This window comes from Mauremys mutica, chromosome 1 (assembly GCF_020497125.1).
Source record: "Mauremys mutica isolate MM-2020 ecotype Southern chromosome 1, ASM2049712v1, whole genome shotgun sequence".
Classification (NCBI taxonomy): domain Eukaryota; kingdom Metazoa; phylum Chordata; order Testudines; family Geoemydidae; genus Mauremys; species Mauremys mutica.
In genome coordinates, this window is record NC_059072.1 from 125326267 (window position 1) to 125341438 (window position 15172).

Genomic DNA, 15172 nt, shown 5'->3' on the forward strand with positions numbered 1-15172 from the left:
AGAATCCTAACATTAAATGGCATCTGAGTTGAGTAATTAACTACAACAAAACTCATCAAAACTGAGTTCCAATTGCTGTTCCAAGCTAGTAAAATGTTATTTCAACAGAAAAATAATAACATTTTAATTATTTAGTGTGATTGTCCCTTCCTTCCTTCTCTCTATTCTATTTTTCAGTGATTTTTTTATTATAGTCATCTCAGTAAGGCATTCGCTATGGGGAAAAATTCAGAGGGCCAAACTCTCTGTCTCAAACTCTCATGCTGAAGCTGTTCCATGGATATTAATGGATATCAATAATTAACTATGCATTGGGCCAGAGAGAGACTTACTCTACAGTCCAGTGGTCAGGGTATTCACCTGAGAGGTGGGAAACCCAAGTTCAAATTACTTCTTTACATAAGGCAGAAAGGGGAATTTAACGCTAGTCTCCTGTAGCCCAGCTGAGAGCACAAACCATAGGGCTAACAGTTATAAGGGGTTAGGAAGTGGCATCTCCAGTCTGTCATCGTTTTATATGGCATTAGGTTAAGATTTTGTTATGGTTATTTTTAGTAAAATTCATGGACAGATCATGAGCAATAAACAAAAATTCACAGAAGTCTGTGACCTGTCTGTGACTTTTACTAAAAATAACTGGGGGAGAACTGACTGCCGGGGGAGAGTGACAGCTCCAACCCCTGCTGCCTGTAGTGACTCAGAGCTCAAGGACCAGTGGCTCGGAGCTCCAGGGCCCCGCAGCCCCCAGTGGCTGACAACGCCAGCCCCACCACCCCAGGGCATGGGGTTGAAGCTGAAAATGTGACAGAGGTCTTGGAAAGTCACGGAATCCATGACCTCCATGACAAAATCTTAACCTTAGCCATTAGGCATGTGCTGCTGCATTTCTTGCAAGAAATGCTTTAGATGCCTAACTCCAGGAGAGGGTTCATGGCTGAGAATCCCAAATGGTGACAGGTGCCTCCATCCAGCCCAAACTTAGATGCCTACAATCCCTGAGAAGGGTGGAGCTTAGCCCCCACCCCTCTCAGCATTTGCTATTGGCTAGTTCCGGCACAGCTTGCTGGCTTTTGTGCTGCCCATTCTCGGGTGCATGTCTCACCACATGAATTGTACACTCAACTCAGGGTTGTGAGTTCCACTGTGTGGCAAGGTGCCCTGTGGTTAGGCACTGCATGTAACGCCTAAGCCCCTTTGTGGATTTAGCCCCAAGTCCTTAAAGAAGAGCTTAGGTGAGACTTAGGGGGGCATAAGCCTGGAACTAGCTCTCTGCACAAGGATGAATTTCAACCAATAAGGGGAGAAAGGGTTGTGGTGTAGGCAAGAGTAGGTGTAGTCATGAGTGACTCACCTTGTTCCCAGTCCTGGAGGCAAAACTATAACAACCAGGAGCTATTTTGTGTGCGCATCTGGCCTTTTGATACTTGACAAGGACAAAATGAACTAAAAAAGAAGACACTTTTCAGCCTGCGTATGTTAATGAAACAAATGACCAAACTTCCATGCATGGAACATGTCTTTATTAAATAGGCAAGCAAGCACAGAAGTATAATAATGTGTAGTGCTTAATAGTCATACAGTACTAAAAATATAAAAATAGAAATAAAATTTCACTGAAAGCAGTTTCACTCACAGATATACAAAGAAAGGTGCTGTCAAGCCACATCATGCCACACCACTTGCCAATTGCTGCATTGACAGGTTATTTTCCAACAGAAGCAAAATACTAAAATCCGCTAGTCCTTCCTCACAGCTTTTGGTGAGATATACTGTAGGGCTAGCAAAATGGGCCTCCTGCAGCTGAGAACCTAAAAATATAGCTTTTTAACTGAAGGATCAAATAATTCTGTAGAATCTCATTGTTACAGTAGCCTGCACCAGGTTAATATGTAACTACCCACAGGCATATCGGGGAAATAAAAAGACACAGAAAAAATAAACTCAAATCCTGCTTATAAATTAATGGCTGACAGTCAATTGCTGCAATTGTATTCTGCATAAATACCATCGCTTGCATAATACTCCCACGTGCTGGAGTATCCTTAAAATCTCTTCTTCAAGACCTGCTAGTTCATTTACGTATTTGTACCAATATGTACATCCATCTTCAAATTATGTCTGAATGAGTCTAAAAGTGTTAAAAATACTAAGTTCCCTCAACTCCCATGATTTCAATGGAACTTGAGGGTTCTCAGAATCCAGCAGAACGCTCTCGTTACCTAAGAGGATCATTCTCAATGGGTGAAACTCAGACCTGTGTGGAAGACCAGCACGTATCACAGAAACCCTGGGAGAAATTGACTCCTAACCATAGGCCCAGCACAAGCCCCATGCACCACTTACAACTCACTTACACCCTGTGCTGAGGACTTGAGTGAGACTTAAGTGCTGAACAGGCCCTTGTGACGGCCTGCCCTCTTCACAGGGATGAATTTCATTCACTCTGAATACAGCCACCTCTTATCAGACGTAAGAGCATGTGTGCGCGGAGTGACAACCGCAGTTATGTTTGGCTTGCAAAGTGTGCCAGCGAATGGTATCCACTCAGAAATCCTACAAATAATGGAAGTGCAGAAATTAAAGGAAACCTCCATCTTTAGCCTTTTAATTTGGGATAGGACTGTTTTGTCCTTGACATTCCAACTATAAAAATAAATGTGACAGCTAACCCCTGAGATCATTCTCGCATACAGTTTGGTTTGGCCTATTACTGATTTCCTTCTGAAATAATTTTTTATTTGGTTTACTGAATTTCATTTAGGTTTCCAGTGAAAAGCTTCTATAAAATACATTAAATAATCAATGTGGGGCTGAAAAAGTGTACATTCTAGTTGCATATATGATACATACCTTATACTTATATAATACATTCCATAACAGCTGAGTATTCTTGTACTATCTATGAAATTCTTGCATGTTGACAAAAGATTAAAATGCTGAAGGATAAACAGCTGTTTAGGATCAAGAATAATAGTGTTTCCTATGGTTTACTTAGATTTTGTTTGTTTTTCAGTCATGTTACACATAATAGCTACAGTAGTTTGTCCAGCAGGTAATAAATGAACGCATAAAGCACTGCTAGCTAATATTTGGATATTGTATGCATGCGTGTTTCTTTATAAATAAAAGTCAAATGTGAGGTCACACTTTCCCATCTTCTGCTTATAAACTAAATCAAACTTCTCATTCATTGACACAGTGAAGATGTCTTTCCATAGCCCAACTCGTCCTGAAATACAGAGAAAGAGCACAAGTCAGACTGGTGACGTGACAGAACACCGGCTTTTCTAAAATTATGGGTCTGATCACATGGGGTACCAGGCACCTCCTGTCAACTGCAGATCAACCTCTACTCACTTTTACTTCAATGAGACTTGGGGTGCTTAGCCTCTGCAGGAGGTGTGATTCATTCATACACCCCAATAGATCCCTTTGAAGCCCTCAAAATAGGTGCCACGTTCCTTGTGTTGGCCATCTGCACAGGGGTGAATTTCATCCCAGAAGCATTCATCCCCTTGAAAGATTTGGCCCTATATCTTTAAATAACAATAATAGGTACCAAGTATCAGAGGGGTAGTTGTGTTAGTCTGGATCTGTAAAAGCAGCAAAGAGTCCTGTGGCACCTTATAGACTAACAGACGTTTTAGTCTATAAGGTGCCACAGGACTCTTTGCTGCAATAATAGGTACCACATTTGTTTTGACTATTATTACATTAGAACCCCAATTTTATGAACTACTTGGAGATTGAAGAGTTCATAACTGAACATCTCAAAATTCCAGTAGGTCCGGTGCACACATTGCAGTAATGTTCACGGCCTTGCTTTCTTTTTGTTCTTTAAAGTTTAAACCACTACAAAGGGATTTCCAATGCACTGAAGACAGTGAAATGTGAAAGGATGTTCACTGTTTTTCATCAACGCCACTTTTATTATGTGATTTTTTTTCCGTGTCAGGAAAAATGGTTCTTATAACTGGTAGTTCATAAGATTGGTGTTCATAAAATAGAGGTTCTACTGTAACTTAATTGTGGATTTCAGATCTCACTGCAGACAATGGTGGTTTAATTATCCCCTTTTGAAGCAGGGATGTATTTACACAGTTGCTGAAACTTCATCACGCATTGGTGGAAGGATACACCCAGAAGAGAATAAAATAACATTAAAGATCATTAAATGCCTTTTTTTATGTTCAGTAGATGTATAAAAGGTGTTTATGATTGTACAAATATAATGAGGCAATTTCTCAAAGATGAGTGAATACCGAAATTATGCCTACAAAAATGTGCATTCAGGTACCCAGTTTGCATATAAATGTGAATCGTGCATGCATAATGGATGTATGCACATTTTCTGTGGGTGCAATTTAGCCATCCATGTTTGAAAATTTGGCTCCTTGTATAAAATACTTTTACTTTTCTACTGAAACCAACTAATAAAATGACGTGAAAACGACATCAAAGTTGACAGTAAAACACTCTGGGCCTCATTCACCACTGTGTCATTCTGGTTTTATGCCACTTTAACTCAGGCAAAATCAACTGGAGTAACACAGTATCAGAGGGGTAGCCGTGTTAGTCTGGATCTGTAAAAAGTGACAAAGAGTCCCGTGGCACCTTATACACGAACAGAAGTATTGGAGCATAAGCTTTTGTGGGTGAATACCCACTTCGTCAGATGCACAGTGTAACATAGTGTTGAATTGGGCTCACACTATATAATGAATCCACTGTGTTGGGCCTTAGATTAATTCTCCTCTCACTTACAGAAGTTTAAGTGAAGATTAGCTCTATTCAAATTAAGGGCGTTACACTGCTGTAACATGGAGGAGAGTCAGGACCATGCTACCACAGAACTTAATCATATTAACAAGACCACAAATTACACACAGGAGACCTGATGATGCATATGATGCATATGAGAACCTCCTGGTTAATGTAATGAAAGTTGCTCAAATATGATAGCTACATAATTGGGTCCAAGAACATAATTATCTGTGAGTACTGTCAAAAAGTTTGCAATGAGTGTCCCACCAACTGCACAGTGACTTGAAGTTAGTTATTACACATGACAAGTGTCATTTTGCAAAATAATAATTTTCCTAATACCCCTGAAGATATAATTCACTACTAGAAGGGTTTTTTTTAATCCTCAAAGATCAAGGCTTTGAAATTGACTGAAAATGCTTAATCTGACAGTTTTTGACAAATAAATGCTGGTACTGGCTTTCCTGTGTCAAACAGGGCAGTGAGTACTATTAATAAAAACGTTCTTGCAGTCATAAAAGTCAGGTATTGATTTCAATTGTGTTCTAGCAACACTTATGGGACAAATACAGTACACTGTGCAACATAAAATCATACATTATCCTTTAGGTAATAAAAAAGGATTCTTCCTTTGTCTCAAAAATAAAATTGAAGAACCTCGTTATTCCTGAATCTCTCTAATGATACCTTAGGTACAAATTACAAGTTTTATAAATGGAACGTACTATAGTGTATTTTACTAGCATCTATAGACTGATAGCTTGTCAAAAAGTTACCCACCTGGTTTATCATTTGAATCATGCAACTGTGTAATTTATGATGTGATATGAAGCAAATATAAGTAATATAGCTAATCAAAATGCTCTGCTTTCACAGCAGCTGAGGGTTTTCTTCAGAGTAAAGATCAATGTGCTAAAAGAAAAAAAATTAAAGAACCAAAATAAAGCAAAATAATAAGGTAAACGTAGTTGATAAATTAAAAATATTTGGAACAAATTACAGTAAACTGTGGTTACTCCTGGGGGAATTCTGAGACACTGCACAATTTGGGGGGGAGGGTAGGCGGGTCCTAGAAGGTTCATGGCAGCTGCAGTTCCCAGCATGCCTTGAGGGAAGGAGACAGTGGCCCGCAGGAAACTCCACACAAGCCTGGGACCAAGAATCAGGCTGTTTCTCCCTCTAGATCCCTGGGCTCTGAGGGGTTGGAGGGTGGGTGTCTGGGCTGGGGGGGGCCCATGGCTGGACTCTGGGCTGGAGGGGGTGCAGGCCTCTGGGCAAGAGGGGGCCCCACGGCTGGACTTGGGGGGGAAGAGGTGCAGGTATCTGGGCTCTGGCGGGGAGGGGGTGCGGTAAGCTAGGCTGCAGAACCCTGTGGCTGGGCTCTGGGGGTTAGGGGGTCAGGTATATTGGCTGGGCTCTAAGGGGGAGGGGTTGGGCTGGGCTGGGGGAGGGGGCACAGAGAAACAGGTACTGGGTTATCATAGGGGTTTCTTCAACTCTATTCCTGGAGGAATTTTTGTTACAGACATACTTGCTGGCAGGTATTTTGAAATAAATTACAAAAATAATAGAAACTGGCATGATTATGTAGTGTTATTTTGACAAATAAAATTTGCAGAATTTCAGAATATTGTGCACAGATTTTTTATTTTTTGGTGCAGAATTCCCCCAGGAGCATGTGGTGTTATTGCTACCGTGCTAGATCACATAAATGAACAGAGGACAAAACTGCCATTAATGAAGTTGCATTCTGAAGGAACAAAACATTGCAAAAGCCAAATACAGCAATCAAAGTTAATTCAAAATAAGGAATGTCAATAAAAAGCAGACAGCAAATAAATGACCAGGTTCTTAGTTGACTACTGTAGCTCCCTCCTCTACCACAAAATAAGAGCTTATGTATAGTGCCTAGCACAAACGGGTACTGATCCCTGACTGGGGCTTCTAGACTGTAATGTAAAACAATAGATAATAACAACAGCAACAGGGTAGGAACACAAAAGACAGGCTGGTTTACAGAGAAGCTACCGTGACCTCCAATTGAGGAGTGGCAGGTTGTGGTGTTCTCACCACAGCTAGTGTCTCTTTCCTCACGACTGCCATTCAAAAGGCCAGCGAAATCACTCTCCATAAGAGCCAATCAGGGAGTGAGGAAGCAGCAGCGCCAATGCCATGGCCTCATCACTTGCCCCCGCTGAGCAGCTGAGCCATAGATGGGGATTAAAAGGAAGGTACCGCTGCCTTTGTCTCTCTCTCCCCCCACCCTGGAACATGTGAGTTGCTAAGAGCATATTTTCTCCTATGTGGGGGGAAAACCCGCATATAATATATGGGGCAGAAAACACTGATTTTTTAAAACTCCGATTTCTCTTTTGCCATTTCCTATTGGCTAGCTTAGGTGGCTCCTCACAGTGTGCTGGCTTTTGTGACTCCCATTCTTAGGCACCTAACAGCCCCCATGCACTGTATAGGGAGCCTGGGTGCCTATGTCAGGGCTGAGGATTACATTAGGTGGCAGAGCGATTAAAGTGAGGCACTGCAATACTGAGCCCAAGTCTCTTTTGTGGCTCTAGCCCTGTGTATTTTTTGCAGTGAGCTATATCGCTGACAAAGACAGAAACTGAGGGGAGGGGCGGGGGGAGGAGTCCTTTAACTCGACCTGCTAACTCATGCGAAAACTACAAACTGCTTTGTTTTCACTAGGATTTTACCTCATTAGTTAACTTGAGCTAAGAATCCCCCTTTTTCACCTGCGAACACACAGTCTATGAGGTAGGTGAGAATTATTATTATACCTGTTTTCAGATAGGTGGATGGAGGCACACAAAGGCACCAGGTCACTGAGCAAGTCAAATACAAAGCAGGGAATGGATCTCAGGAACTCCGACTCCCAGTCTGCTACTCAAATAAGTGCACTGCCTCTCTACCGTATACAGGATGTCTTTCCATGCCAGGCTTGCAGAGTAACAGATTTTTCAGATGAAAATAAGGAGCTGCCTTATGAAGACTGATCATGTGCTAATGTCATGCCAATATGCAAAAAAGGCCAGTGGAATGATCCAGGTGATTGTAGTTAGCCTGATGTCAGTCCTGAGCAAAGTCATGGCAAAAGCTGATACAGGATTCAATCAATACAGCACTAAAGGAGGGGAATTAATGCCAGTAAGCAGGGATTTTATGGAAAACAGATCCTGTCAAACAAGCCTGTTTTCATTCTATGATGAGACTACATGTTTGGTTGAGAAAGGTAACTACATAGATGTAATATACTTACACTTTTGCAAAGCATTTGACTTAGTATGATACAACATTCTGATAAAAAAAAATTAGCACTATACACTATCAGTAGAGCATACAATAAATGGACTAAGAACAGGCTAACTGATAGATCTCAAAAAGTAACTGTCAATGGCAAACCATTATTGAATAGGGATGCTTCTAGTGAGGTTCTGCAGGGATCATACTAAGCCCAGTGCTGTTCAGTATTTTTATCAATGATTGGGAAGTAAAAATAAAATCACTGCTTATAAACATTGTGGCTGATACAAAGATTGGCAGAGTGGTAAATAATGATGAGGACAGGTAATCGTACAGAGTAATCTGTATCACTTGGTAACCTGGGCACATTCAAACAAAATGCAAGATCACACATCCAGGAACAAGAAATGCAGGCCGTACCTACAGAATGGAGATCGGTATCCTGGGTAGCAGCGACTCTGAAAAGTATTTAGGGGTCATAATGGATAAACAGTGTGAGTTCCCAGTATGATGTTGTGTCAAAAAGGGCTAATGCTCTCCTTGGATGTATAAACAGGGGAGTGGTGAGTAGGAGTAAGAAGGTGAGACCAATATTGGGATACTGTGTACAGTTCTGGTGTCCATGTTTTTAAAAGGATGTTGAAAGATTGTAAAGGGTGAAGAAAAAGCTACAAAAGTGATTTGAGGGCTGGAGAAAATACCTACAGAGATTTAAAGAACTCAATCTCTTTAGCTTCTCAAAAAGAAGACTGAAAGGTAACACAGGAAGAAAATACCAGATACTAAAGAGCTGTTTAATCTAGCACAGTGGTTTCCAATCTTTTTATGCTCAAGATCACTTTTTGAATCTAAGGGCAACCCAGGATCTACCCCGCTCCTTCCCCAAAGCCCCACCCTGCTCACCCCATCGCCCCCTCTCTCTGTCACTCACTCTCTCCCACCCTCACTCACTTTCACCGGGATGGGGCAGGGGGTTGGCGTTCGGGAGGGGGTGCGGGCTCTGGGCTGGGGCTGAGGGGTTTGCAGTGTGGGAGGGGGCTCTGGACTGAGCCTGAGGCAGGGGGTAGGGGTGCAGGAGGGGGTGAGGGGTGCAAGCTCTAGGATGGAGTTTGGGTGCAGGTGGGGTCTCCAGGCTTGGACAGAGTGTTGGCATGCAGGAGGGGGTACAGTGTGCTGGCTCTGGGAGAGGGGTCAGGGCTTGGGCTTGGGGTGCAGGAGGGGCTATGGGGTGCTGGCTTCAGGAGGGGGCTCAGGGCTGGGGTGCTCCCTGCCTACCCTGGCCCCACACCGCTCCCAGAAGGGGCCAATGGGCCCCTGCAGCCCCTGGGGGGCATGTTGCTCTGTGTGCTCCCCCTCTCTGCAAGCACTGCCCCCACAGCTCTCCCGGCCAATGGGAGCTGTAGGGGGTGGTGCTTGCAGGCAGGACCAGCGCATGGAGGGAGACTCCTGCCCCCCGGGGGCCACAGGACTGCGTGGGCCGCTTCTGGGAGTGGCGTGAAGCTGGGGTAGGCAGGGAGTCTGCCTTAGCGGCAGACACACTGTGCCACCGGAGATTGCGATCGACTGGGCAATCCTCTAGGATCGACCAGTCTATCGCGATCGACTGGTTGGTGACCACTGATCTAGCAGATAAAGATATAACAAGAACCAATGGTTGGAAGCTGAAGCCTGACAAATTCAAATTAGAAATAAGGCACACATTTTTAACAGTGAGGGTGATTAACTATTGGAACAAACTACCAAGGAAAATGATAGATTCTCCATCTCTTGTTGTCTTCAAATCAAGATATCATGCCATTCTGGAAGAGATGCTTTAGTCAAACACTAGTTATTGGGCTCAATGCAGCAGTAACTGGGTGAAATTCTATGGCCTGTGTTATACCAGAGGTCAGACTAGATGATCTAATCTAATGGTCCCTTCTGGCCTTAAAATGTAGTGGTTATCTTTGCTGATGATAGATGTTCACCTCCTTCTTACAACCAGGTTGTTTTTGTTGTTTGTTTTCTCTCAATCAAATGCCTCTTTTAGGGCCAAATTTATCACTTATATAAGCAGAGACAACACATTTAAAGTCAGTGGTGTTGCACCCACTTTCACCAATGCTGAAGTTGGCTCAATACCTTTAAAATATTTGTAAATATGCAATGTTCATCCTGGATGCTTTTATTTTCTTTTAAATCACATTCACTCCTTTGTCCCAATACTAAATGGTCAAAGTTCCTATCAGACTAATGATAATTTTCCCTATGTTGTTTCAATAACATTTTACTGTAGATTGAATTTAAGACAATGATTTGCCAACACATCCTGTACTTTATCAATCCATCACTTATCCTTTTGTGACATCCACCTGAAGAAGTTACTGTGTATATAACATACCCCTGCCAACTGGAAGGGCTTCTGCATTACAGCACTGATCAATGAGTTGATGGCAATGTTCCACCATGGATTCCAGCTGTGCTTTGTCATAAGAAACTCCCAAGAATCTCACCAGCTGCTCAACCATTGTTGCCAGGTCCTGTAAGAAAATATTTAAAAACAAATAAAAGTTAATAGACTTCAGGATTAAATATACAAATGCAAAAAATGTGCTGAAGTGGAGTTAAGGTTGCAACCGCAAAATAGCATCCTGTGCTGCTTGTGCCCTTCCTGAGTGTGAAAGTTGAATCCCCCAAACTAAAATGCTGGAAAACCAGCAAATGCCAGGGGCAAAAACATAGATGCCTAGGAAACCTTAAGTGCCTGCAGGGCCTGGCGTGAGTTTTGTGAATCGAAATGGAGCCAAAACTGAGACTTTGGTGCCTAAAAACCTGTGACTTAGGTATCTACATCTGGTATTTAAGCACCTAAGTAGCTTTGTGGATCTGGCCGTATTAAGGCTCTTAAATAAATTACCTGATTTTCAAAAAGTGCTAAGCAACTTCACAGCTTACATGTAAGTCAGTGGATGCTGCTGGTGATCAGTGCTTTGAAAAATTAGGCCACACATTTTGGGAGTTCAAGTATGGACTCAGGAATCTGACTTTAGACTCCTAATTTGATGAATCTGAGTCACGATCAATATCAGGCAATAGAAAATTCTTTATATCCGGTTTACCTTGTGCATATCTTCATACTTGAGGAAAAGTACATTGGAGTCCATGTGATGTTCCCAGAATTCTTGCACATGTTCAAACCATGAACCATATCCTACTGCAGAGATAGAGAACATTATAACTGACAAGGAATATGATCAATATTGTTATGAGTCCCTCTGGAACAGAAACTGAGGGAAATAAGTACATTTGAATGACTGAAGCACTTTATATTTCCAAGGGAATTTTGTTTGTTTCTGCACTGTTTCTATTCCTAATAAGGAACATCACTGAAATAGAGTATAGTCTCCATCAGTGTTGATGAGATCTTAACACCTTCACAGAGAGCTGATTTGCCCTAAAGCAGTGGTTCTCAAAGCCGGTCTGCCGCTTGTTCAGGGAAAGCCCCGCTCCAGGCCAATGGGGGCTGCAGGAAGGGCAGCCAGCACATCCCTCGGCCTGCGCTGCTTCCCGCAGCCCCCATTGGCCTGGAGCGGCGAACCGTGGTCAGTGGGAGCCGCGATCAGCCGAACCTGCGGACGCGGCAGGTAAACAAACCAGCCCGGCCCGCCAGAGTCTTTCCCTGAACAAGCGACGGACTGGCTTTGAGAACCACTGCCCTAAAGGCATGTTATTATGGCTACGCATTCAGTGCAAAAGGCCACCATGTTGCATGGTGAGCACTCTTCTGAGCTCAATAATATGGATGCATTGCTCATAAGCTGAAAGGGAGCCAGCAGAAAAAATGTGCATGTAGATTCCCAGTTACTATGCATATTACTGAATGGGAATGAGAGGACATTCCTGCAATTTACATGTCACACTACATTCCACTTCTCTTTCACTTGGCTACACTCAGCAGAAAGTGGATATAGCTTTGAGAGAGAAAAGTGTAGATGGTCTAAGAAACCATTATACATATTTGATAAAAGATTCCTCCTCACTGCATTCCTATTTGCAATGTAATTTCTAGGGCAAGTCAACATTTTCTTTCTTACTTAAGAAAGTATTGAGGAAATGGCCCTATACATACAAATGTTGTTCTGGAAACAAGAGTGAAAATCAAAAATAAAAATCTATAACCAGGAAACTCTACACAGTTAGATCTTTCCCTTCCCCAGTGCCTCAAAATCTAAATTTACTGTCTTGTTCCTGTTGCTTTTCAATTGTCTAGGAGTACTTCTGCTCATAAAAAAGAATATCACTACTTAGGGCCAGAACTTTATCTCACTTACACTGATGTAAATCCAGAATACATCCATTGACTTCAGCCATTTTACACCAATGTTATAAAGATCAAGCACTGATCCCTACTATCTAAGAAAAAAATGTCATGCTGCTAATATTATCAGAGGAAAATATATTTGGGTACACAATCCAGGCAAAAATACATTCTGAAAATTTGTTAATTGATCAGTTTGTCATCTATCATAATTTCTAATGAGTACTTCAAATCATCAAGAAGTGGGATCTGTGAAAAACAGGTGAACATTTTCCCACATTTTACACAAAATATCTTGTCTCTGATTATCGGCAATTTTCTTTTCAAATTATGTTTTTCCATGAAATTCAACAAAGTAGCTATACAAAATGAGAAAATATTCCACTTCTGAACTTCACATTTTGAAGCCACCTTGCATTTGGAAAAGGCCCATTTTAATTTGATAATGGTCTCGTTTTTACTTCACAAAGGGGCCTGTTTTCATGTGAAAATTCACAAAACACAGGTTATTTTTCAGCAAAACACACCCATTTTCAGTGTATATAACAGTATGTGAAAAACTGACATTCTGAGCACTTTCTCGTTATGACTATTTCACAGGGCCGCCCAGAGGATTCAAGGGGCCTGGGGTCGAATTGCTGCCGAAGACCTGGCATTTTGGCAGTGGGTACCGGGGCAGAAGGACCCCCCTGCCGCCAAATTGCCGCCGAAGACCCAGAGTGGAAAAAGCTCTGGGAGCCCGGGCTCCGCAAGAGTTTTCCGGGGCCCCTGGAGTGAGTGAAGGACCCCGCTCCAAGGGCCCCGAAAAACTCTCATGGGGGCCCCTGTGGGGCCCAGGGCAAATTGCCCCACTTGCCCACACCCTCCCCTCTGGGCGGCCCTGCTATTTCACACACCTCTAAGTATGTGTTTACATTAGGGCTACAAATTGATGAAGCAAAAAATGTCACGCAGGACAGCTCAATACTGGCTGCTCCTAACCCAAGCCGGGTGGATTTGATGATGCAGAGCAGCAGCCGTTTAAGACAGTGATGACAAGCTATCATTATCTTATATGAGGAAAGCCTCTCAGATCTTCAGGGGATGATGCTACAGAATGCGCCTGTTCTCTGACTTCATCCTCATGTCCTGAAACTAAACAGCCACCATGAAGAGAAGGTATGTGGAGGGGTTTCTACAGGGCCAGGAGGGGAGAAGGATGGAGGGAGAATGATGTCATGTTGGCTCAGTCCCCTTCCTCCAGAAAAACTTTGGCCAAAGGAGCAGGTTTTCTTCTCCTTTCATTCCCCCGCAGGGAAAAAAACTGAGGGCATGACATGGTCCTTAGTTAAATGTATTACATTATAAAAGGCCCCATTTGCACAGTTATAGGAACATAGAAAGTGTTATAATGTTTTACTGACCCTGTGATGTCGGGATAAATCACATACCTGGGGCAAGATTACTGAACCTGGTACAGGAAGGTATATATTACACCTGGAGAGCCCCCACCCGCAAGAGAGGAGAGATGCACCTCTGTGGAATGCTCCCCTTTCCCCTCATCTCCATAGAAACCCTTTCACAAGACTCCAGTGCTCAGGGTATGGATGGGGCAAGTTCGAGATGAAATGGCATGGGTAGATGGTGATTCTCCCCCCTTCTGCAAACCCACAGGAGAAAATAACAATGGTTTATAAAGCCTGTTATTAACTTACACTGGCTCATTCTTCCTTCCTGTGGAACCCTGCAGCTGCATCCAATGACTACTTCAAAGTTCAGCTCCAATGGAAGCTTGCTGCCTGGGATCCATCCATTGCTACACAATGATCTGATTAGCAGCTAATGAGTTGCATTAACTGGAGCTGCTGCATGATGCAGCCTTGCCGCATTACTAGCCTGAGCGTCACCCGCACTGAGTTTCAACCTACCCTGACAGGCCAGTTAGCTTGAGTTTAAAGCACTAACTGCCTAGAGCTAGAGATTTTTATGTGTGGATGGGGGTCAGGTTTGGGGCAATACTCAACTCATAGCTTGAGCTAACCATGCAGTATAGGCAAGCCCATAGCAACTGCCATCGTGAACAGGCCAATAGTCCATCTTGTCTGGGTATCTTGTTTCCTATAGTGGCCAGAACCAGATATTTCAGCAGAAGGCATAAAACCTCCATAATACCCTTAATTTTACGATACTTAATACCCTTGATTTTACAATACCACAATGTAGCTACGGTGTGCTTCACTGCAGATAGGCCGAAGGGTATTCCCACATAGTGCCTGGTCCCTTCTTCTTGACTATGACAAAAACTTTCACTCTTCGCTTGGTCCAATCCTGTGAGGAGCAGGATGACTCCCAACCGGTGATGGGCGCTATCAACGTCCACTGAAATCAACAGGAGCTGAGGATGCTTGGTAATTCCCACAAGGCACCTGGCACATTGCAGGATTAGGCCCTGATTGACCTCAACGGAAGTTTTGCCTGAGTAAGCTCTGCAGGATTGAATCCACAGTGCCCAATACTGCAGGGTGTGCAATTGTTTAGACGACATGACCATAGTTTGCATCTACATGGAGAAATTTTACAGTGTAAATCCATCCATTAAAAATCAGTTGGCAGTGCCCATGAAGCAACTAAAATATTGCCAGAAATGTAATTATATACTTGCATTATAATAATATATGGAATGCAGAGGTAAAAATAAATGGATAAAAGATTGCATCATGCACAGAGAAAAGTTCCTTACACTTGTCATTCATAAACCTTCGACAGAATTCTTGAAATGTTCCTCTGTAGCTCATGGTTCTTAAGGAGCGGTGAAACTGGTAATAGGACACTACCAAGTCTTTGGGGTTGCGAGCCATGTATATTACCTAGGAA

The 15172-nt window shown here is 42.8% G+C and overlaps 1 protein-coding gene across 3 annotated transcripts in view; it reads right to left on the bottom strand.

Moving 5' to 3' along the window:
* Positions 1 to 1562: 1562 nt before the first annotated feature.
* SULT4A1 (sulfotransferase family 4A member 1) overlaps positions 1563 to 15172 on the bottom strand; it is a 41298-nt gene continuing 27688 nt past the window's right edge. For 2 of the 3 annotated variants that reach the window (XM_045008345.1, XM_045008336.1), the window contains exons 4-7: positions 15039 to 15165; positions 11121 to 11215; positions 10403 to 10541; positions 1563 to 3229 (exon numbers count right to left, since the gene is read on the bottom strand). In XM_045008345.1, the coding sequence (XP_044864280.1) occupies positions 3117 to 3229; positions 10403 to 10541; positions 11121 to 11215; positions 15039 to 15165 (474 nt within the window). In that variant the 3' untranslated portion in view covers positions 1563 to 3116. Of the gene's footprint in view, positions 3230 to 5544; positions 5677 to 10402; positions 10542 to 11120; positions 11216 to 15038; positions 15166 to 15172 lie in introns of all 3 variants that reach the window. The other variant, XR_006577653.1, reaches the window with a different exon arrangement.